The sequence below is a fragment of the Lonchura striata genome, chromosome 9 (assembly GCF_046129695.1).
Source record: "Lonchura striata isolate bLonStr1 chromosome 9, bLonStr1.mat, whole genome shotgun sequence".
Lineage (NCBI taxonomy): Eukaryota > Metazoa > Chordata > Aves > Passeriformes > Estrildidae > Lonchura > Lonchura striata.
In genome coordinates, this window is record NC_134611.1 from 704873 (window position 1) to 729049 (window position 24177).

General features: G+C 51.2%; 1 protein-coding gene across 1 annotated transcript; it reads right to left on the reverse strand.

Moving 5' to 3' along the window:
* Positions 1–71: 71 nt before the first annotated feature.
* LOC110479013 (flavin containing dimethylaniline monoxygenase 1) lies at positions 72–7707 on the reverse strand. Its single transcript, XM_021546033.3, has 9 exons — positions 7675–7707; positions 6073–6237; positions 5281–5469; positions 5035–5197; positions 4539–4681; positions 3714–3913; positions 2854–3209; positions 2217–2289; positions 72–1053 (listed from the first exon to the last, which is right to left on the reverse strand). Exons 2-9 carry the CDS (start codon positions 6196–6198, stop codon positions 711–713), a joined length of 1593 nt encoding a protein of 530 aa, XP_021401708.2. The 5' UTR covers positions 6199–6237; positions 7675–7707; the 3' UTR covers positions 72–710.
* Between the last annotated feature and the right edge of the window lie 16470 nt (positions 7708–24177).

Sequence of the window (24177 nt, forward strand, 5' to 3'; positions counted from 1 at the left end):
AGCCCCAACTCGGACACGGGCTCTCCCTCCCTGCTCTTCCCATGCACACAAGGAAAGGAGAGGGAGGCATCTGCAGCACACTCCTGCCACAGCCACTGAGATTTTATTCATTTGAGGTCTCTTCACGCACAAAACAAAGCCTCAGGGTTGCCCAGTGGTGGGGCACACAGGGAAGCAAAGCCAGGAGTGCTCAGCCCCACAAGGCTCCCGTGTGACAAACCACCACAACTGGAAAGAAGCACCAATTCAACCCCAGCTGGGGTTTTGGGGTCAGTGTTTAGGTTTGGAGAAGGGGGACAACTTGACCTGTGTACACAGCCCAGGTAATTCCTGGGCAGTCTTGCTCCTGTGACACACCACCACTTTTGCTGGTCTTGTCCTCTCTGCATCCTGCCTTGTGTGATCCAGCACAATGTTGCTCTGCTCTGTTCTGGCAGCAGGCAGGAGAGCAGAGGGGCAGCAGACACTTGGGCAAGGCTGCCATCCCTGGCTAATGAGGCCTGCAAAGCTGGGCTTGGGGCTGAGCTGGAGCAGAGGGAGTTTTATGCTGCACGTTGCAGATTAAAGTTTGTTGCCATCTACTGAAATCCTTTTCCTCCATACCATGGCACGCTGAGGAGCTGTCTGACCTGAGATAAAATCCCTCAGGACAAAAATAAAAAAAACCCAAAAAAACAAACCCAAGCAAACAAACAAGCACGCTCTAAAAGCTATTGGAAACCAAAAATCACAGCTGCCAGGAGCAGAAGGAATCCCACCACAGTCAGGAGAGAAGGGAAAGAGCTGGAGGAGCCAGCAGGGACTCGTGTTCTTGTGGGCTTTAGGACGCGGTCCCACTGGGTGAGGATGGCCTGGCGTGCCCCCTCCCAGCGCCCAGGACCCCCCAGACGGTACTGGTAGGGGGAGCAGGGGCCGAAGAAGATGGTGAGGGCCAGCCAAGGGTCTGTGCAGAGCAGCCCCAGCACGCTGGGCTTGGCACCGATGAAGGAGGCCAGCGTGTCCAGGTACACCAGCCACTCAGTTTTCAGGACTTCGTCAAAGGTCAGACCAAACCTGAATGAACCAGAGAAGAGAAAGAGGCAGGAGGAAGATGGGTATCAGCAGGGCTTAGAGGAACTGGGGTGGAGGTCCTCTGAATCCTTGGTGTTGCTGTATCTGGAATGCAACTGGGCTCTTTTTAGGAAAGGACTGGATGTAGGTGCAGTGGGAACCTGTGACACAGATCCTGCCCACGACACAGCACCTGTAAAGTGATGCTGGCTCGTTCAGTCTTTCTCTTCCTCACTCACAAGTTGCACCTGTTTCCCCCCTTCCCCTTGGTGAATATTTGTTCACAGGTTTTGGCAAAGCAGCTTTGGGTCTTTTTCAAAACAAACAAACAAAAAAAACCCTCAAACCCAAATCTCTCTGCTTTTTGCAGAAAAGTCATGCGCAGCATGAGAAAGGTGGCACCCTTTAGTATCCCTCACGTTCATTTCCACCAAATATTGCAAGGACACACAGTGACTTGGAGAACTGCTTCCAGTTCACCTTCTCTGCAGAATTCACAGCTTCATGTCCCACCTGCAGAGGTCTGACAAAGCCCATATCCACCTAGCCTTGTATTGTACAGCAGTTGTTCTGTGCAATTCTGTACTTCACTCTTAATACCTTTTCTTCTGTAGCTATTTAAGTGAACCAGGGATTTATAGACCACCCAGATTCCTGGGATTGGCTCGTTCATTCCCTAATCCTTTCCAGCCTTTTGCCTGCCTGTGAAGCACACACCAGTGTGCTCAGACACCTGCTCACAGTGAGTCAGGTCTCCATGCTGTGAGATGAGACAATCTGTGTGTGCACCTCACTGCTTGTGTGTTGGCTTTTCCTCCCCCCACCAGCTGAATTAGTTTGCATTTATTACCATTAATTTCTCTTCCGTTTTATCTCTCAGTCCCTGGGGATCCTGGTGTTCTTCCCCAACTCCCAAGCAAACCTTAGCCTCGAGTACCCCAAATTAATTTCTTCCTGTCACCAACATGCAAAACATCAATGTTAAATCAAAGGTTACATTGGCTCTTTGCAAGTCAGCAAAGGGGAAGCTGGATCCAGGAATCCTCTCCTCTCCTCTGCCATGCTGGGAACAGGCACAGAGTGAGAGCCCGTGTGTTGCTGCCCCAAAAACTCCAGAGGTTTTTCAATCCGCCAAAAAACCTTTGGGGCTCTGAGGAATGACTTACCATTGGATTTGGTTTTTCTTCTTCTCATTTATTTCCTTCTCCATGACAGACTGGGGAGGCAACTGACACAAGCCTGGAAGAGAGAGGAGAGCACCCTGCCAGGTTTAACTCCTGGGGGAGGAACTGTGAACTCATTCAGGGATGCAAAATGTGGGAATCCCTTCCCTGGAAGGGCAGGAAAGTCTCATTGCTGGCAGTTTATTTGGCAGTGGGAGTCCTGCCTTAAACCAGCTCTCCAGTACTCCAAATGGACCGACACCTCCTCCTCCTGCTCTTACAGATGTGTGCTGACAGGGCACAGGCAGGTGATGTGGGGTCAGATGGACTGTGCAAGCCCCAGAGAGGAACCCCAGAGCTTCTCATTTCTGTGGAATAGTCCTGACCCAGCCCTTCACGAGGTTATTCTTAGTATTTTTGTTAAAAACCTCAAACAAAACACCAGTAGGTTTCTTTCCTCACTCATGTTGCTGTAGGTTAACTGAAGTGAAATGACTTGGGAAATCTGACCCTTGGAAATGTCCCTTGTCTGCTCTGAACTCCTTAGGTCTGGGATCTCCCTGGCTGGAGGGATAGAACGTGTCCAGTTTTGTCTGAGCTGCATTTTGGGGCACAGGAGGACTCCCATTTGCTCCCCTACCTTTGAAGACACGGCTCACCCAGCGTGCCTGCATCTCTGACACGGGCAGGATGGATCCAAGGGGCTTAATCAGCCCAAGGACAGCCAGGGTGGGCTTCTGCAGGTGGGTTGGGAACACGTATTTGTAGAGGGACGCGTGCTTGTTTTCCACCCTGACGACGGATTCTTCCAGGAAGGGGAAGGAGATGGTGTAGCCCGTGCAGAAGACAACAATATCGATGGGCTCCTCCTCAGGGCAGTTGTGGAAAAGGACTGAGTTGTCCTTGAACTCCTTCACGCCCGGCCTGATGGTGATCCTGCCTGTCAGGATGTAGCTTGGGAGGTCATCGTTCAGCAGGGGCTCCCGCACCAGCCAGCTGTGGAGAGCCAGGGGCTCTGAGAGTGGGGCACCACCAACAAGCCTTGCTGGTCCCCTGCTCCTCCTGCCCCCAGGCCCACCAACTCACACCTCCTGGTGTCATTTTCTCTGAGCACACAGCTCCGCCCTGCACCTCCGAACAATGACACGTGTCACCAATGTCACCCTGTCCCACAGCGTGAGTGATTCACAGACATCTCCTGCCGCCTTATTCCCTCCACTCAGTTACTCTTTAAATCATCTCTTTCCAGAACTGATCCATGCTTTAGGCCTTCCTTCTCCTCTGTACCCAGAGACCCTCACAAGGAAAACTCCTCTTAGCCTTCCTGGGCTTTTCCAGCATGCCCAATCTTTCACCACTTAAGGGAGCTACAGCTATTTGCTCCTCCCCACTGGAGATCCCAGACCCCAGTCTGGGCATTGGTTGATGCTGGTTGCTGAATATCTTCCCCTGCCCACACCACAAGCCCATCTGCATGGGATGGGGACCACCAAGAAGTACCTGTTCTCTGGCTGAAGGCCATAGTTTTCATGGTTGAACCACTGGTTCACCTTGTAATTAATCAACCACCATGAAAGGGGTCCGGGGAGGTTGGTTTTGATCAGGCTCATAAGGCGAGTGTTTAAAATCATATCCCACGGGTGGCCGCGCTCAAACACACGGCTGAGCAGCCAGGCTCCTCGAGTGGTGCTAATGGTCACCTGGAAGAGAAGAACCAATGGTTCAGGTGGTGAGTTTGCTGATTCTCCTTTGTAAAGAAACTCAGAGGGGCATTGTAGGCCTCAGATTCAGTCAAAGAGAAAACGGAAAATTTCTAACCAGGCAGAAGCCCGAGGAAGTGCTGAGAAAGAATGTAAATAAGTTCTTTATCTCTCTTGTTGTTCACATTGTTTATAGTTAAGTTTTACTACTGTATGTCATTCACTGCACACAAATAGGGTGAGATGTTTTCACTTCAGGACCAATGGAATTAGTCTGCACAAAGCTCTGTATAAAAGAGTGATGTATTTTAAAATAAATCAGAGTTATACTCTCAGCCTTCTGAACAAAGTCTATTCATTCCCGTCCTGCCTCAACAGCATCAGGGCATGGCACAGACAGCCGTGCAATGGAAAAGCAGCAACAGCATCTTTAATTTCTCCTGGCTGCTGGTGATGGAGGTGAAACAGGAGAAAAGAAGAAAACCAGCTTGCTTTCAAGGTAGGTTTTTGACCTAAAAATCCAGGCTCAGAAAGACTGTACACCACATCCCTGCAATGACAGCACACTGAGCTACTGTCCCCAGTGTCCCTCTCCCCACAGCCCTGGGGTGGCAGGGGGTGGCACCTTTGCAGCGACACGACTGGCCTCCACCGCGATGTCCACTCCTGAGTTGCCCATGCCCACCACGAGGACACGCCTGCCCTGGAACACGTCAGGATGCTTGTACTGCCGGCTGTGGAAGTACTGCCCTCGAAACCTCTCGATGCCTCGGGGGAAAAAGGAGCAGAGCTTTGAAGTACTGGAGCATTTGTGGATTTGGTTGGGAGAACTGGTGTAAAAAAAACTATCTACATGGCAAGAGCAGGAAATGCAGTCTCTGGCCACCAGGGTCTTGGGGAGGTCCAGCCCTCCATCCCATGTCACAGAATTAATTGATGCTTCCTCTCCAAATGGGGTCTCAGAGAAAAAGCTGCTGAAGAATGGGAAAGTATTGCTGTTGATGCCAGCAGGTTTGGGGAGCAGAAGCAAGAAAAGAAAAGGAGGATTTTCCCCAAAGAACCCCTAAATCTTCCCTCCCCAGCCCCTGAAGCAGGTAACCACAGGCAGCCCTATACCATACCAGGAAAACACTGCAGGGGGAGGGATGGCTCCGAGAAACTGCCGCTGCAAACCATAACAGCATCAAAGACATGTGATGTCTGCTTCCCCTCCTCTTCTGTGACCACATTCCACTGGCCCGTGGTGGCAAAGTCGGGGTGCTTACGGATGCTGACAACGGTGGTCTGAAACGTGGGAGTGAGGCAAAGTCAGCGCGGGCACCCAGCACGGGTGGGGAGCCGGGCAGGGCAGGGCACCCATCACTCACCCCAAATCTGATGTGCTCCCGCAGGCTGAAGCGCTCAGCGTAGTGCCGGAGGTAGTCCAGGAGCAGGGCATTGGGCATGAACACCGGGAAGTGCTCAGGGAAGGGGAAGTCGGAGAAGGCAGACATCTCCTTGGAGGTGTTGCTGATGAGTGACGGATAAAGGCTTGGCCGGCCGGCCTCGATGTGCTCCTGCCACGGCACCCCGGGGTGCATCAGCCCTGTGCCCGGGCTGGGGACTGTCCCCTGCTGCCCTGGCCTCAGGGGGTGCAGCCCAGTGCCCAGCAAGCCCTCACAGCCCTCCACACCCACTCAAACCATCCCATAACCCTGCACAGCTGCAGCTGTGGAGGGGAGGTGTGGACTGGCTTAGCAGCTGGTCTGCAGGCCAAACGACTGAGCTAACAGAAGAAGAAATTGATAAAATATGGGTTTATCCATAACAAGGAAGAAAGCAAGGCTGTTAGCATGGAAACCCATAAAACAGACACAAAAGGGATATTTACAGTTAGAGAATCCATGCCTTAGTGAGCAGCCTATGTGCCTTAATAATTCGCTGTAAACTCTTCCCAATTAATTGTTGACGTTAATTGCTTTGTACCAATAAAATACAATGATCTATTCCTTTGTCCAGTGACTATAATGATGTAACTAATGCCTTAAGATCACACTTTGTTAAGGGTATAAAACTTAAGAACAACTTGTAATAAAGAGGAAGCCATTGCTGTCTCTGCACAGTGTGTGTGGTGTGTCCATCCCCGCAGTGGCAGGAGGAGAGCAGGGCCCCTGGCTCACCGTGTAGCGCCAGAGCCCCCCGATGTCCTGGCTCTGCTCGAAGCAGGTGGGCTCCAGCCCCTCAGCCAGGCAGCACTTGGTGGCTGCCAGCCCGCTGACCCCCGCGCCCACCACGGCCACTCTCATCCCTGCGGGCTCTGCCGGGCTCCCAGGCTGTCGGCAGGGCTGGAAGAAACCCCACACATGACCATCACCCTCTCGGGGCAGCTCCTGGCATGCCCTGCATTGGGAATTTCTCTATGTGCTACCCCCAAACGTCATCCCATTTACCAGCATTCTGGGCTCTTCCTCTACAAGTTAGATTAAAGGTCTTCATTAATAATTTTCTTGTGTTTCCCCTTTTATTTTAAAAATCTCTCCACTTTTCCACTGTGTTCCCTGGGCTGCTTTCAAACCCCTGCAGCTGCCCTGGAAACTGGCTTTGAAAGAATGTAGTTGAGCCACAATTCACTGCCAGTTTTCATTTACAAGCTGGGTTTACATTATCCTGCTTTATCAGACTTGCAAATATTTGTATTTTATCTTTGGATATCTGCCCCTGCCTCTCTCGGAAGAAAAAAATAAAAAATGCACTGGAACTGAAAATGCACTGTATTTTATCTTTGGGTATCTGCGCCTGCCTGTCTCAGAAGAAAAAATAAAAAAATGCACTGGAACTCTTCAGTTTGTGCCTCTCTGACAGAGCTCTGTCCCCATCCCCAGAGAAGATGATGCTGGCTTTGACATGGCCATTGAGGCTGAGAGGGGGGCTGCAGGTGGGACACACCTTGGATTGAGGGTGATTTTGTGTCTCTTCCAGGGCTGAAAGCAGCTCCACTCCAGAGCTTGAAAGGCAACAGCCCCTGGGTTGACATCCAGCCCTACAAAACTCCCAGCGAGGATGATGGATCCTCATCCCTGGTAGTGCCAGGCAATAAAACAAGGGATGATGGCCAGGCCCATCCCTTGGCTTGGGCTGGACAGTTCCAGAGCCAGGACCCCCACACAGGTGCCCTGGGGGTGCTGCGTGTTAAATCTGTGGTTTAACCCCAGGGCTGGATGGAGCACCCTGCTCCAGTGAGTTATTAATTCAGCATGGCAGGATGTCACTATGGGTGGTACCAGTTCCTCTAGTCTGAGAAGTGCTTTCAGCTCCCACCAGAGACACAGAGGGTGGTGAAATGATCAGCAAAAAGAAAAAAAAGTCTTGGACACAGTATTTTCTAAAACCCACCAAACTGTCCAGAACTATTTCAATTTTCAGTCACAAAGCAACATCTAATGAATATTCTCCTTTCCTAGGTTGGGAAAAACACCTGGACTTTTTCCTTTGTAAATCAAGAAACCACTAGCATGAGCTGCTCACTCTTTTGGGGGAGGCTTTTATTTTTACATGGTGGGAGCTAACTTATATCACAAACACCTCCCACCTACATTTGATATTTGATTCCCTACCTTCTTGTAGAGAAGCTACAAATAACACCCAAGAAATATCAATTCTGCCACCCTGTGCCTGCTCCTGCCACGCTTTCCACACTAACCCTGCAAGCAGCCAAACTCAGAAGAGCCCAGGTGTGGCACAGGGAGGGAAGGAAAGGCTTTCAGCCCTCTGGGAACACTTACCTGCAGCCCCAGGCAGCTGTGCTCTGTGTCACCTCTGCTGTGGGAAGGGAGGGTCCCTCTCCCTCGGGATTTATAGGCGAGACCTGGAGCTTGGCAGGGCAGGGAGGGCAGGCAGCCACCCCACTCCCAGAGCAGTTACACAACTCGCTGTGGGAGGAGTGGCTGGAGTGTCCTGGTGTCCCTGGACAGCCCAGCTGCTGATCCCTGAATGGGTGGCAGGGAGTGGAGTGCTCCAGCTGTGCCCCACAGTCGTGCCAGGGGCACCCGTGGGTCAGGGGGCAGCTCCAGCTGTGCAATGTTTTCACTTGCCCGGTGGCTACTTGCCAAAAAGGGGCTGAAGCTGCAGACAAACAGCAGGGGTTTGTCAGGGCTTTGCACCCGAGGCACCTTCGAGGACAGAGAGCTGGGTTGGTGGCCACTGCTCATGGTGGCCTCTGTGCCACCAGCCACACCAACAGTGCCAGAGCTGGGCAGGAGCTGCCCATGCCACCTGAGAGGGCATGAAATGGCCACAAAACCAGTGTGCCAAGGGCCCAGGCACACAGAAAGGGCAACTCTTGGCTGAAACATCAGTGCAGGACATAGAGCCCATCCAGGTGTCTCCCAGGAGTAAATGATTGTGGAGACCCTAAGAGTGGCTTTGGATATTCCATATATTTAGGGGTGGCTGGTGAGAAAGTATGAAATGCCTGCAAATGAATCCAGCTGGGCATGAAGAATATAGAAGCCATGGAGAGACAGTTTTTGGAGGATTGGGTCTTTAGGATAACCAGTGTTTAGAAAAAGACAAAGATATTTGTGCCCTGGGGGTGACAGCAAAACTCCCAGAGTGAGAGCAGGGGACACAGTCAGAGCTGCCAGCCCCATTAAGGCCTCACCTTGTCACTGATAAAGACACTTCCAGGGCAATGGCCCCAGATTTGGTACCAGCTCTTTTAGCAGTTTAAATAACCACGGAGTCCACAAGGGAGGAGGAGAAAAACCCATCCAAGGTCTGCAGAAGAGAGGGAGGGTGGTAAATAAAGTATCCAACAGAGGTGTCTGCTTTGGCCCTGTATTTTGATTTGCAGAGGCTGAAGGGACGTGTTTACCAAAAACTGGACCCTTCCCCAGTGCATAGAACCTTGCTCCTTCAATGATGCTCACCAGCACTCAGCAAAAAAGAGTCAAGAATCCACTAAGGTAAATATGATGTTCTTTATATGTTTCTGCATTTTTTGAGTTCCCCAGCAGGCGCTCAAGTGGCTTGCACTTACAGGGATACTGTGGCAGCATTCCAGGAGTGGTGTTAGTGCTTTTAGGAGGGCAGTTCAGGGAAGCTTTCTAAGAGAACAAGTTATTTTTGGCAAAGATGAGCTCCTGGTACAGAAATGGGACCAGGTGCCTTTGCTGCAGCTGCTGCCTGTAAGGCTGGCCCTGATTCTGGTGAGGAATCCAGTTCAGAGGTGCAGGGCTAGATGCAGTGAGTGATACCATGTGAGTACAGGGTAGAAACACCTCCAAAGCCTCAGTAATCTGCCTTAGGGCTGTGGTGTTCCCCTCCACAAATGGCCAGGGTCTGGGCCAGGTGTGCAGCACAAAATACTAGAGCAGATGGAGATGAGATAGCAGGGAGGCAATTACTGTAATTATGCACACACCAGCCCGGGGCCCCTTGTCGGGGAACACAGAGGAATTCTTGTTCCTTTACTCACCTCTGCTGGGCATGGCAGCCCTGGCACAGCTCAGGAGGAGCCAGAGCAGTGAATATCCAGAGGTGGCTGAGGATGAGAACCAGGAATGGGATATTCATGTGCCTGTCCACGGGTAAGCCCCTCGTCCCCTTGAGAAGCAAAGCTCCCCAGCACTGTGGCACAAGCCTGGGCTCTGCAATAGCCTTTTTAATCCTTAAAGTAGAAGGAAGGAGAAACAAAATATATCCATTTAGTCTGAATCAGATGGGAAACTCACCTTCTCTGCAAAACTCTGGCACCAGTTTTACAATTTCTGTTTAAAATGACACTTCAGGCCAAGGAGGGGCAAATCTCTGCACAAACAAGTCTCAGCACAGCCCACTTTGCTGTTTTCTAGGTTTGTTCCAGCAGCTTTCAGCATGTGCCATGCTGGAGGGGGAAAAGGAAAACAAAAGTGGAGTTTCTTGTTAAGCAGGTCTCGGAGCAAGGCAGGGGACCCAGCACCAGGCAGCTGCTCAGGACCTGGTGGGATGTGAGCTTTGGGCTCTTCAGTGAAGCACTTCATTGTCCCCTCTCCAATGTTCTCACTGCCTCCCCTCGCTGTCCAGAGGCTTTAATTGACATTACTGCCCCAAAGGTGGCTGCTGCCTCCCTCTGCTTCCTGCAGAGCTGCAGGACAAGGCCATCCACAAAGTGAGTGAAGAAGGCTGCAAGCAGCATGATGGAAAAATGTATTTTCCCCCACCCCCTCAATTTCTTGGAGCCTGGATTTTGATCTTTAAATTAAGAAAAAAAAAAAAAAAAAGAAGCTTTTCCCTCACTTCCAAGACCAAAAGGCATTTTCCTGCTCAAAACCACAGAAAACCCCTCCCCAAGCAGGGAGTTGTCCTGTTTACTATTCCCAGTACATAGAGGATAATTCCAGTGACAAACACGAGCAGGACACTTCTGTTTCTGCTTAAACTGAGCTGGATATGTTCAATATCTTGAACTCTTCCCGAAACCTTTCAAAAGACACCACTTTTAAGGACATCCAAAGGATGTACTGGAGCAGACATGGGCTGTAGAGAGACTTTGGGAGAGGGATTTACTTCTTAAGCATGGAGGTCTCTGCAAGGAGAGCAGAAGTGTTTTACTCCAACATTCTTGGCAAAATTTAACCTGATTTAATAAGTCACCATGTTTTCCAGGCACGTAAGCTGTGGAATTTTTCAAGAGAAGGCTGCTGCTGTTGTTAAACCTATTGTGTTAATAAATCCTGCAGAGGTGCAGGTTTAACTTCTTGGCTTTGGAGCTTTTCAAATGTACATTTTACAGCTTCCCAACCCTGATGGACATTTCCACCCTCCCTATAGCACCACATGCTTGAGCCAGGACTCAGAGTGGATAAACACACAGGTTCCCTGGGAGATGCCCCCAGATGGCACACATCACTAGGAGGGATCTCAGACCCTCCTCAGCTCTTCTGAGCCATTCCTCAGTGTCAAGAGGTCTGTGCCTGTCATTTCACAGGCAATAAAGCTCCTGGAGAGACTGTCAGAGCAAACAGGACTTAAGGTAACTCCTAAGCAGAATAAACCTAAGGAGGAGCTGTCTGGAGAGCACAAGGTTAAGGCAGGCACAGCCTGAGCAGGGGGTGCCTGCCTACCACCAGCAGCTGAAGCCATCCATCAGCCTTTGAGTGCTTTCCAAAATTCCACTCAGTGCTGACCCTTCCCATAAATACTGACTGAACTCCCAGGCTTCCAATTCCTGCTGCCTCTCCCAGAGTGTCTCCAGCTGAGATGCTGTGGCTGGGCATTCCCAGCCCAGCACAGAGACACAGCAGGACTCCTAATTCAGGCAGAGATATGCCCCTGAACACCTCCAGCCTCCCAGCCAGGAGCACCTCTGTGCATTTCTTCCCCAAAATTAGGGGTTTTAAGAGGACCAACCCCCAGCACAGAGCAAGGCACTGCTCTCAGACCCCTCAGTGGAGCCAGCACAGGCACTGTGGAGCTGCAGGAGCTCTCTTCAGCTCATCAGCTAGCACACCTCCCACCTCCAATTATTTCCACCAGGATGGAGAGGGACCTTAGGGATGTCTGACCCAGCTCCAACTGACCTGGACCACCTTGTTTCCATCACCTGTTTTAACTGTTTTAAGAACTTCTGGTTTTGGAGATTCCCAGATTCCCATACAACTCCAGACTTGCTCTCTCTCTTTTTTTTTTTTTTTTTTTTTTTTTTTGGTTTATCAAGTTATTTTTTTCTCCCCACATCCAAGCCAGGCTGACATTTGGGGATAACTGAGAACATTTTGTAGCCTCACCCCTCCCTCATTTTAAATGAGAACTGATTAATGGGATGGAGGAGCTCTGACTGGCTCATACCTTGGATTACTAATTAATGTGAGAAGCTGCTGAGCACCCACAGGTGATCCTGGATTCCTAGGACCTCTGAAAATTCCTGGATTCCTCAGCACCACTGAAAATGAACCCCAGTGGCTGTTTCCTATTTGTAACCTGCAGGAGGACTCCTATGAAACAAAAGACTTGTCAGAAACCAACAGCCAGGAGTGAAGCACAGTGTGAGAGCAGACCTGCCCCTGGCATGGGGACAGGAAAGGTCAGCCCAGGACAGAGGGAGGGGAACAAAGCTGCAGCAAGAGTCAATCATTTACCTGGATTGACCCAGATGTCAAGCAACTGAAACAGGAAAAGGCCTTGGACCTCTTTAAGCTTCATTTCCCAACTGCAGTTTCCCTCAAAAGAGAAAAATCTGCATTTTGGATGTTCTTCTCTCCTATCTAAGAAGGAGAAACAAAGGAAAGAAGAACTGCAGGTGTGGGGAGGCAGAGCAATGAAGAAAAGTTAAGGTTGTCAAATACCCCCAGAGAGAGACAAAAATAAAATCAAAGGCTTCCATATTTCTAATGGCAATAGAGGTAATTCTGCTCAACATCTGCAGATTTTGATGGAATTTTTGTCACATGCTAAAAGAAAACAAGAAGAGAAGGCTCCCAGCATCCAAAAGAGCACAAACAATTGGGAAAAAGCACAGAAAGTCTCACCTACAAATTCCTGCCACCCTCCAGACTGAAGCTGCCCCACAGCATGGCTGAGGCTGGAGGTGCTTCCTGAGATGCTCGGAGGGTGTCACAACAGGAGAGTGGGAATCCTGCTGGGGATGGTGCCTTGGAGTGGCCACCTAGAACAGAGGCTAGACAAGATTAAGAGGGAAAAAGCAGGTATTTATTAAAGGCCTTCATCAGGCACACCTTGGGCAGCCAGAAGTCTCCCAGAGGCTATACTCAGGATGGATGATGCTCACGAGTTTTTCAGACAATTTTAAGTTTGGTCCATTTACATATCAGGGGTTAATCATCTGTGGGAATCCAGGGCTTCCCTCTGGCTTTCCTGTCAGGTCTGGGACCCTGGCAGGGGTCAGGAACCCCCCTGGACAGAGCCCCCAGAGACACTGTCTGTGATCTCTGGCCATGGAAAAGAGTTTTCAATCTTACAGGATGAATTACCAGCTCTGAGTGTTTGATATAAGTAATAATTAAGTGTGGCACGGGTGCAAAAGTAAAATTTTAGGATTCTAGATGAGGGGTTCAAAGGGGACAAGATGGAGGAAATTGGGTGTGCCTTGTCCTTTTTCTCCTTCTTCATGCCCTCCATGTCTCACTGTGGTGTTGGCATTTTTCTGTTGGTTCAGGCTGGGGACACACTGTCCAACGTGGGTGACAGATATTGGCACGTTATTGTAAATCCAGCCCAGGGAGTTTCTGGTATTTAATGTTTGTCACATCCCACTGAGGGCAGAGCCCCACACGCTGCCCTGCAGGACAGAGCTGGGCAGGGCAGCAGAACATGTGAGAGATCAACAGAATAAACAACCTTGGAACCAGCACAGACCAATTATGGCTTCTGCTTTGGCAGTGGGCTGACAGACAGAGACTTTCTACAATCTGGGAATCATCAATACCTCAGATTCCGACAATCCTCCAGTTTCACCTTCAGGTAATGAAGTCATTTACCCCCAGTTTGCTCCCACAATTCACCTTTTGTTGATACTTTTCAGGGTCTGAGGCTGTAGGGTGTCCTTGAGTTTCAGGCCCAGAGGGATTATTTTGTGTGACCTGAACGTGGAGACAGCAGCTAACACTCTGTATGGAGTTTAGAGTTATACACTAAAGCAGTACAGGATTTTAAAAATATAAAAGCTGCATCCTGAGGCATCAGGGACAACCTGCAGTGGCAGGAGCTGCAGGAGGTCAATGGCACAGCCTGCCTGGGTGTGTGCAAGACCCTGGGCCATGCACAGCTCGTGTGGCTGCAGCTCTGTGTGCCCTGGCTGCTGCACCAGGACACGTTATTCCTCCACAGAGGGCAGATGGTGGCGGGGGCTGGCCATTCCCAACCTTCCCACTGGCAGCAGCAGCAAAGCAGAGAGGTAAAGAGAGGCACACCCCTCCCGTTTGGATCCTTTTGCTGCCTGCAGAGGCTGTCTGAGGCAGGGGCTGCAGGGATGCTGAGCACGCAGCCCAAGGCTGGGCAGCAGCTTGCCCACGTTCTGTGCCCCTCATGCCTCAGCTGGATTGGCACTACACCCACAGAGGCTGGGAACAGGATTCCTCACTGCACCCCAAAGGAACAAACCCCAGCACAGTGCCTTGGCCAGAGAGCTGCAGCTGGGCTCCCAACTCATCAGCCAGGGATGATCCAAACTGGCCAAAGGCACCACTGGCCCAGCTGGGAGCGCTGGGAGCACTGGAGCACTGGGAGCACTGGGAGCGCTGGGAACACTGGGAGCACTGGGAGCGCTGGGAGTGCTAGGAGCACTGGGAGTGCTAGGAGCACTGGGACTGCTAGGAGCACTGGGAGCACTGGGAGCACTGGGAGCACTGGGAGTGCTAGGAGCACTGGGAGCACTGGGAGCACTGGGACTGCTAGGAGCACTGGGAGCACTGGGAGCACTGGAGCACTGGGAGCACTGGAAGCACTGGGAGCACTGGAGCACTGGGAGCACTGGGAGCACTGGCGAACTGGGAGCACTGGGAGCACTGGGAGCACTGGGAGTACTGGGAGAACTGGAGCACTGGGAGTGCTAGGAGCACTGGGAGAACTGGAGCACTGGGAGCACTGGGAGCACTGGGAGCGCTGGGAACACTGGGAGCACTGAGAGCACTGGGAGCACTGGAAGCACTGGAAACACTGGGAGCACTGGAGCACTGGGAGCACTGGGAGCACTGGGAGAGCTAGGAGCACTGGGAGCACTGGGAGCACTGGGAGCACTGGGAGCACTGGAGCACTGGGAGCGCTGGGAGCACTGGAGCACTGGGAGCACTGGAAGCACTGGGAGCACTGGGAGAACTGGAGCACTGGGAGCACTGGGAGCACTGGGAGCACTGGGAGCACTGGGAGCACTGGGACTCTGTGACACCCACAGCTCCCGTGGGGCCAGGGATCATCCTCTGCTCCCGCATCCCTGGGGCTCAGCCCTTTGATGTGCAGCTGCATTGTTCCAGCATCTCTGAAGTCTGAAATGAGAACCACCCTGCGTGGAGGCTGGGCACAGCCCTGGCAGCTGCCAGCAGCACCACGGCAGCCAAGGCCGCTCAGGGGACAATAAATCTGCAGCTGGAGCAGCACAAAGCGAGGCACAAGAACATTCCCCTCGCCTTGGCTCTGCTCTAATTGCATCCCCAGCCAGCTCTTGTTTTCCTTGAACACAGTCAAAGGTCCGTATTTCATTTGCTTTTCTGCACTCTTCTCCCCCATTTTTTGTTGGTGAGTAAAATCCTTCCAAGAAAGGGCTGCAGGACTGTTCCCAGTGGGTTTGGGGTTGATGAATCGAGCACCCCAAGGAGAAGCTAAGGCCTCGTGATAGGGAAGAAAATGCTGAAGTGTCTCTTCATCCTCCTTAAGCTTCCATCCACCTTGGAAGTTGGTTTTTGCCATTCCCTATTTGCTGTTCTGACCCACACCCTTTCAGGGGAGACAGGAGATCTGAGGGCATCACTCACAAGGACAAATCAAAAAAAAACCCACCTTGCCTCTCATGAAATCTCTATTGCACACAGCAGCTGCAGCAGGACAACACATCTCACTGCATCTATCTCAAAGACATCTCTCCTCTTAACCCTCTTCCCCTGCACTGCCACCCAGCCTTGGAGCTTGGTGTCCTGCAGGCCTCCAGACCATTTCCACCCCTTCTCTGGGATCTGTCCTTAGGCAGATCCTCTCTCTGTCCTCCCTATTTTTTTCCTTTTTCCTGCCTATGTGTTGTTTTCTAGAGGCAGGAGCAGCATTGGGTGAAACCTCTCAGGATGCCACAACCACCCTGTCACAGCATAAGCTGCTTGAGGGTACCTGCCTTGCAGGATCCCACTCAGAATAATCCTTTCCTTGGACAATCACCAGACACAAAGGTGTTCAGCTGGCTTGGGCTCTGTTCCCAGAGCCTACAAAACCCAGCTGGGAAGAGCACAGACCACAAGGATTCGTGTTTGAAATGCCTTTGCTGGAGCACAGCTCTGTCCAGCAATCCATGTGCCATGCAGGGGGCTGCTTGCAGTTCTCCTGGGGCCAGAGGGGCTGTACTCATGGAGAAGCCATGGGATCTGCTCCCAAATACAGGAAATCCTGCCAAGGGTTACTCTTCCTTCAATAAAACACCTTTCTTCCCCTGCTTGCTTGTCCAGCCCATCCCCTGCCAGTGATGCCTTAGGATTCTAGCTTGTATATTTTTCATCTGTTTGTAATCCTGCAGTTCTTTAGTGTTTAGTTCTAAACTCCACACACAGTGTGAGCTGCTGCTTCCCCATTTTGAGCAAACACAACAATTCCTTTCCAGGCCTGGCAATCAAAGACACCTCACTGCCTCAGGCCAGAGAGATGGGAACAAAAATGACTTGGGAGGAGCAAACTTGGGGTAAAGACTTCATTACCTGAAACTGTAATTGGAAGATTTACCCCCAATAAGGAAATGGACCAAACTTATAGAAGTGTGAAAACCTGTGAGCCATGGTCCCTTTCTGGGTGTAGGGCCTGGGAGGGTTTTGCCTGCCCTAAATGTATCTGAAGGCCCCTCAATAAATAGAATGGTTTTTTATTCTCCTGATTTTGTCCGACCTCTGTTTTTAGGTAGCCCAAAGAGGCATCAGCTGGATTTTGTCAGTGACCTCCCCAGGGAAAGGGCTGTCCTCTGTCACCCATGTGCTTGGGGCCTCAGGTCTTGGTGAGGTCCCAGGCTGGCATTTCAAGGTTTGAGCTGGTTTTTTCTGCATAAGGAACAAACAGCCTTTGCTCAGCAACAGGACACCAGCAGCTCAAGTTTTAGCACCGAACTGCTCCAGGAGGCTTTGTGGCCCCACCTGCCCAAAGAGCCTTTGTGGATTTAACAATCACAGATTTCCTGGGGATTACCTGTGCTTCCTCTTTTGCCCTTGAGAGAGAGGTGCCCAGCAGGAGGGGTCTGGTTTCAGCCCCTGGAGCAGGAAGGCAGGGACTAACCCCAGAGCAAACCTGTCACCCTCACCTCCTGCCTTCCAGCCCTGTGGCAGACAAGTTGCCATCCATGGCTTGAACCACTGCATTTAATTCATGGATCACAGAAACACAGAATCACAGAATCACAGAATCACAGAATCACAGAATCACAGAATAATGAGGTTGGAAGAGACCTCTAAGATCATCAAGTCCAACCTATGCCCTAACACCTCAACTAGACTATAGCACCAAGTACCAAGTCCAGTCTTTTTTTAAACATATCCAGAGATGGTGATTCCACCACCTCCCTAGGAAGACAATTCCAGTATTTTATTATTCTTTCCGTAAAAATTTTTTTCCTAATATCCAACCTAAATCTTCTCTGACGTAGCTTGAGGCTGTGTCCTCTTGTTCTGCCAGTTGCTGCCTGGTGGAAGAGACCGACCCCCACCTGTCCTCAAAGGCAAGGATCCCCTCATCCCCTCCTTGCTTCAGCAGAGAAGTTTTCCAGTGCTTTGGGACATTCTGTGGGATGAGGGCTGCAGGAAAAGGGCAGCCCAGCACCTCCAGGCCTGCATTTCCATGGGGGCAGCTCTGGTCTCCTCTCCTCCAGTGGAGATGAGTCCCAGGGTGCAGGTTGGTGCAAACCCAGAACTTCCAAGCCTTCCCCATTACATCATTACTGAGAGCTGGCAGGATGATGGGCTCTTGCAAGCTGGACACCTTCAGTGCTGTGCTACTGCCTCAGAGGAAGAAGGAAATGGCCAGCCTGGTCCTCACACTCTGGGGGAAAAGCTGTTTAAAAGGAACATCACCTTTCTCTCCACCGGGGATCTCTTGCCTACTGTAAAGGGGGAAAAAGAAAAAAAACACCTTAAAAAAAACCCTAAAGTTCACCTCGAGCTCCCTCTTGTGACTCCTGTATCCAAGCTCTAATCCTGGTTTGGATAAAACTATCCTACTGTCACTGTGGGAATATTTATAGCTCCCAGTCATATATTAGAAGTACTTAACACACAATTAAAATAAAATGTGTCCAGATACTTAAACGGGCCTTGACATCACACATATGATCCAGTTTGTCCTGCTGCTGTGCCAGGAAACCTGGGAGAAACTCTGAATCAACAGGTGAAATACCACTGCCTTTCCCCTGCAAAGCCCAGATCTTATCACACCAAAGCACACCTTGCGTTTGAGTTTTCACATCCACACTTTCATTCCAGCTGGTTCTGTCTTTGCAGGATGCTAAATCCCTGCTGCCCCAGGACAGGCAGCCCAGAGGAGTTTTCCCACCACACATTTTATTTGCCCTGTAGGTTGCATGCTCCAAGTTGTATTTGGTCATTTACCCCATAACTCTGTGAGCTGGTTTATGCACTTATGAATTCTATAACCTCCCCTAATCACATCCTCAAAAGCAGCATCCCTACTGTTAGGATGTTTTTACGTTGTCTTATTTGTTCTGCTCACCCACAGCCTGTTTATAATTCCCATTCCCACATGGTCCCAATGAGCAGATGGGGATTGAGGCAAAAGCACCAAATTCCTGGTGGTACAAAAAAACCACTGAGACCAGCAGTAGGTGCAACACAGACCCCTTGAGTTTGGGACTTGCACTTCCACACACTTACAGAATTCTGCCCTTTTTTTGTCTCCTGCTGGGCAGGACCTGGAAGCTTTTGGGTGGAGAGGACTAGTGGCTGTCACTCCTCCCTCAGTCCCTTCCCTGCTCTGTGAACACATCAGCTCCTTGCAGCCCAGGAAGCTGGAGAGAAATCCCTCTGCATGGGAAACCACTGCTGGGGCTGTTCCTCTGTGGTTTGTGTGCCCCAAGAGCTCTGGATGAGCAATTCTCTTGGCTGAGCCCATCCCAAGCCCCACATGACTGGGATTGATTTCTTTCCATGCCAGTGCCCTTTCCCATTGTCTTCTTGCCATTGCTCTGCCTGTTGTGCAAAGCTTGCAGAAATAACCTCAGAACAGTTCCTGGCCTTTTTTGCTGTAGGGATATTGCTAAATCATATTATTCTTGCTGTCATGCTAGAAAAAAATTATCCACTTCAGTACAACCATTAACCATAATTAGTGCTCAGTTGCACACACAATCTGGAATGAAGGGGTCTGATCTTCTGCTACCAGTCAATAAATCTCTCCAAGTGCACAGGGAGCAGACAGCAAAGTGAGCAATCACTCATTTCTGCTCCTGTAACTACTTTTAAATGCCCTGCCAACAAGCCCACAAGAATATTTCCCCCCATTTTCTGTACCAGTGGTTTCTATTCACAGCTAGTATCTCCTGCTGGTGGATTTCCCTGGATCACAAGCCTGGGAAACTAAGAGCCAGGCACTTTGGGAGCTTTGACAGATGCAGCCCTAAAATACTTGGGTGTCTAAGTTAGAAAATCCCCCCAGCCTCGTGGCAGAATGCTCCTGACCCATCCCCTGCCTCCTGGCCATGTCTGGGGGCCAGTTTGAGCTGGGACCCACAGGGCTGCTGTAGCATCTTCTGCTCCCTTCCAGCAGATCCTTTACATCTCTGGCTGCTCAACAACCATTGAAAAAAAAAAAAAACTACAGAAAAAAAAAAAACCAAACCAAAACAAAACAAAAAAAAAAACCAAAAAACAAAAACCTCCCAAAAAGCAAGGTAAAATAAAAAACTCCACAAAATTACTCACCCGTGCTTGGGGAGAAGAAGAAGGAAAAAAAAAAACTAACCCTAGCAGTAGAAAGTCTGTCAAACTGAACCCATCTACTCAAAATTAAGTACAGAATTGAATTTTTTGACTTGAGAAAATTCTCAGGAAAGAGGCCAGTTTCTGAGCCTCAGCTCCAGTTGGACTCCCAGCACTGAACGTGGTTTGGGGGGCCCAGCTGAGTCTCCTTGGGGCGATGAAAGCCCAGCAGTCCCTCAGAACCCCAGTGCTGGGCTGACAAATTCAGTTCTTCCCTTAGGCCTAATGGTGTGGCCAGCAGGAGCAGGGAGGTCATGCTGCCCCTGTCCTTGGCACTGGTGAGGGCACACACACCCTGAGTGCTGTGCCCAGTTCTGGCCCCTCAGTTTGGGAAGGACCTTGAGATGCTTGAGCACATCCAGAGGAGGCAACGAGGCTGGAGAGGGGAACACAAACCCTGTGAGGAACCCTGAGGGAGCTGGGGGTGCTCAGCCTGGAGAAAAGGAGACTCAGGGGTGACCTTGTCACTCTCCACAGCTCCTGGAAGGTGGCTGTGCTCAGCTGGGGCTGGGCTCTGTCTCCAGGCAGCGCTGACAGAACCAGGGACACAGCCTCGAGCTGCACCAAGGGAAATACAGGCTGGATATTGGGAAAAAGTTTTTTATTTTTTCCTAATATCCAACCTGTACTTCCCTTGGTGATAAAGGTCTGTAATTCTCTGCCCAGGGAGGTGGTGGAGTCACCATCCCTGGGTGTGTTTAACAAAGCCTGGATGTGGCCCAGGTTGAGTTGAGGTGTTGGGGCTGGGTTGCACGCAATGATCTTTAAGGTCTCTTCCACCCCAGTGATCCTGTGAATTCTGTGAATTAATCACAGCACAGGGTAAAGAGCAGGTGAAGTTATTTGGTGAAATAACCAAATGGCCCAGCTACAGCCAGGGATGTACGTGGCATAGGGGTGAGCAGCCCCAGGCTCATTTCTCCAGGGATGATTTCTCCTTTCCTCCCCCAGCTCCAGGCTCGTGGGGCACAGGGATCCAGGGCATGCCCAGGTTTCTGTGCCCACAGCTGTGATGCTGAGGTTTGGACTATGGGGAAACCTGTTAATTCTGCCCCAAATCCCACCCCATGCACTGCCCAGGCACCAAACCTGGGGAAGGGGGAAGCACATGGAGCAGACACCAGGCAGTCCCCTCCTTTCTTCACCTGCAGGCCCTGTCTGGGTGCCAGCTCCTCCAGCAGCCCCCACAAGCCACGTGGGGAGATGTGATGGCTCCTAATTCACTTTGGTTTGCTCTTCAGCCCCTGCCCCTTGCTCCAAACCCTGTCTGGGGGGCTGAGGTTTTTCATGAGCTGACTGTGGTCCAGCAGGGAGCTGCTGTCCCTGGGCTTGTGCCAAGGGGGGAGGAGAGGGATGAGACACTGTCCCCCTCCCACCCTGGCTGAGCACCTGAACCCTTCACCCTATAAACTGTGGGACAACCCCACGTCCCCCTGGGTGACAGCATCACCCCAGTCCCTCTATGTCTGGGAAGTCAAGGTTCAGCACCATCACCCTCAGGGCTGCTTGGAAGAGCCCCAGCTCCGAGGTGGGGGAAGAAATCTCAGGGAGATGTTTCTGGGCTGATTGAAGTTAATTAGCTCAAATGATGCCTCTGAAGGGAAATGTTTTTTTATTTTGGGTTCCTGCCGACTTGGGCCCAAGCCTGGTTTTCATAAGGCCAGTAAGTGCAAACAGATAGGGCCCTTTCATTGGAAACAGGCAGTGCAGGATATAATTAAAGAAGTATGCCCTGGCGTGGCACAGAACCGTTTTCAATTACTGCTATTTCAAGGGGATTAAGGGGAAATATTTTAAACAAGACCACTGCAAAAATAGATTTTGTTTGTCATTAGCTTCCAAATAATATTTGATTTCAGGGCTGAAATTTCCAAGAGCCAGGTCTGCCCCTGGTAGCATGTTCCCCCCAAGGGCTGGGAAGAGGGTGATTCATAGGGGCAGAGCTCCCTGTGTATGGCCCTATTTCCATATGGGAAGTACCCTCCTTTTCCCCTTGCCAATTTTCTCTTTGTGCCAGCCTGGAAGTGCCCAGGGCAGCCTCAGAAGCGAGGAACACCCTGCAAGGGACCTGTTTGGTGCCAGGCTGCACTTGGGGTGCTCTGGGAGCATACTGCCAGTGCCTTTGGAAGGGAATGAATGCCCTCCTGAAGAGGGAGTGGTGGCTCCACTGCCCCCTGTGCTTTCCTTGGCTAGGCCAGCTGGTTTGCTGCTGGATCTCTGCACAGCTCATGGGTGTGAATTTGGGATGGCCTGTTCTGCCAGTGGCCACACAGGTGGCCTGGAAGGTGCTGTCACTGTCACAACAGCAGTGCAGCCTCCCTCCATCTCTGCCAGATGTGACTGTACCTTCAGGGAAGGGATGGCATTGGAGCTCATCCCAGGAGTGAGGCAGCAGCTGTGACCCTTGCTGGGAGCCCTTCTTGGGCTGCAGCTCTGTAGAACCAGGGGCAGAAAGGGTGAGATGGGTTTGCTCTACTTTCCTTCCCCAGCCTGGGAACAGGACGTGTGCCTGAGGTGTGAGAAACCTGTGGAGCTGAAGAGAGGCAGCCACACGCCACTGCTGCCCTGTCCCTGGTGGGACAGGGACCCCCTCACCCCACCACAGAGATCGCTGCCAGCGTATGAGAAATGAGTTTGTAGAGAATTCTTGAAGCTGGGTAAAAGGCTCACATAATGTGCATTTGTATGTAAACTTTGAAGTGAGAAATGTTGGCTTAGAAATGCCATGGAACAGGACAGACATGGTTGAGAGAGAAATGGAACTAGAAACAAGTTTTAAAAGATGGCTATGCAAATAAGACTAGATACTTTGGAGAAACAGAACTATGAAAGATGCACTGTAGTAGGACCCACAAGGGGTAATTTTAGATGATTTGCTTTAAGGAATTTACAGCATGGTGTTGTAAAAGTTGATAAGCCAGATGATAGTGTATCATAATTAAGAAATAATTGGCTTCTGATTGTAATAGTGAGAATTATAACATCTGTATTGTCTCACCCTTCACTTGAGTCTGAAAATGGAATAAAAGTTTTTAAAACACCACTCAGTTGCCCATCTCTTAGTCAGAAAAGAGCAGAATCTGACAGCAGCACTTGTTGAGCACCTTCTGAGACACCTGTCCTAGCACAGACAGGTCAGTTCCTATCCATGGAAAAGGATCCCAGAGACATTCCTGCAGATTCTCCACCTAATTATCCAGCAGCTTGAGGTCAATGAGGGGTCCGGGATTCACCTGGCATGTGCAGAACAGGCCCATTGACCCTCCCTCTGCCTTCCCAGAGGGAAGGGCTGTTTCTCACAGCACCTGGGCCAGCCAGGCTCCCCAGGGCTCCTTGGGGCTGTGCAGGCAGCAGCATGGCAGCAGCATGGCAGCAGCATGGCAGCAGCATGGGAAGGGCTGGGAAGGGCTCTCTGCTGACATTTGCCCAGCCAGCTCACGAGGCCTGAGCAGCAGAAACACAGGCCCTAGCAGGATCATGAGAAACCATTCCTCTGTGCTATTTACAGCACCCAAGGACATATTTTTCCTTTTGGAAGCACCGCAGGGAGGATGTTTCTCATGGCTGTTGGGAAAGAGGGGTGCACCCCAGGGAATAGCACGGCCTGGGGCGTGCAGGCTCGGGGCAGCGAGGCGGCACATCAAAGGCAGCCAGGGACACCAAAAACGGAGTTTGGCCACTTCCATGTCAGAGGGCAGAGCTGCTGGCACCAGCTCAGGCCCTGGGATGTGAGAGGAGCATCCACAGCCTGCAGGGATGTCCAATGAGGAGAGGCACCAGAAGATGGCTCCTCTCCAGAGGCGTTTGCAAACACGTGGCCCAGAGCACGCCACAGCTCCCCTGCTCACAGAGGAGGCTGGGAGGGGTGGGTGCCTGCCATGCCCATGGGGCTAAAGAACCCAAAGGGGCTCCCAAACTCATCCACAGCTCCAGAGCAGCAGGCTTCCCACAGCACCACAGGCTCAGAGGGCTCCATCTGATCCACAAAGCCTCCAAGCACACTGCAAGGACTGGTGGAAGTGAGAAAAGTCCACACCGCTCCAGACTGGGTCAAGTAAGCCTGGACATGTGGGCATTTCACATTTTTGGGAGGAAAACATGGAGTCCTGGGAAGCAGAGACTGGGAGATGAAGTTTCTGCTGTGAGCTACAGAGACCTGCCAAAATAATGTCACCCAGGAGCCAGACAGCAGGGACAGGAGGGCAGAGTCAGGAGGCCACTTGTCTACAAAAACGGGGAAAGAAAATGGATAGCTTAAGCAAAGAGCAGCATGGGCAGAAGGCTGGGAAAGGGCTCTTTTCCACAAGCAGCATTCCACTTCCTGTAAAATGCAGGGGGATTTATCAATAGTGACATCAGTTTTTCTGCAGGTAATTCAGCATCTTCTCCTGTAGGTAATTCAGCATCTTCTCATGGAGACCCTGATGACACTTCCAGGGACTCGAGGCCAGCCCTGTGCTCATAGCAGGACACAGCAGAGCCCAGAGAGGGGACACAGCAGAGCCCAGAGAGGGGACACAGCAGAGCCCCTGCTCCACACAGCTTCCCCTGCACTGCTGGGTGCCACCCACACCATCAGTCCCCCCTGGCCCCTGGTTTCCACCACAGCAACCAGCTGCA

Excerpts from the sequence above, each read along its gene's own strand:
- LOC110479013 (XM_021546033.3), bottom strand. The coding sequence starts at position 6,198 with ATGAGAGTGGCCGTGGTGGGCGCGGGGGTCAGCGGGCTGGCAGCCACC. Across the intron at positions 4,682-5,034 it reads CCCCCTGCAGTGTTTTCCTG|GCATCGAGAGGTTTCGAGGG; the intron begins GTATGGTATAGG and ends TTTTCCCCCGAG. Across the intron at positions 1,054-2,216 it reads AAGAAAAACCAAATCCAATG|GTTTGGTCTGACCTTTGACG; the intron begins GTAAGTCATTCC and ends TGGTTCATTCAG.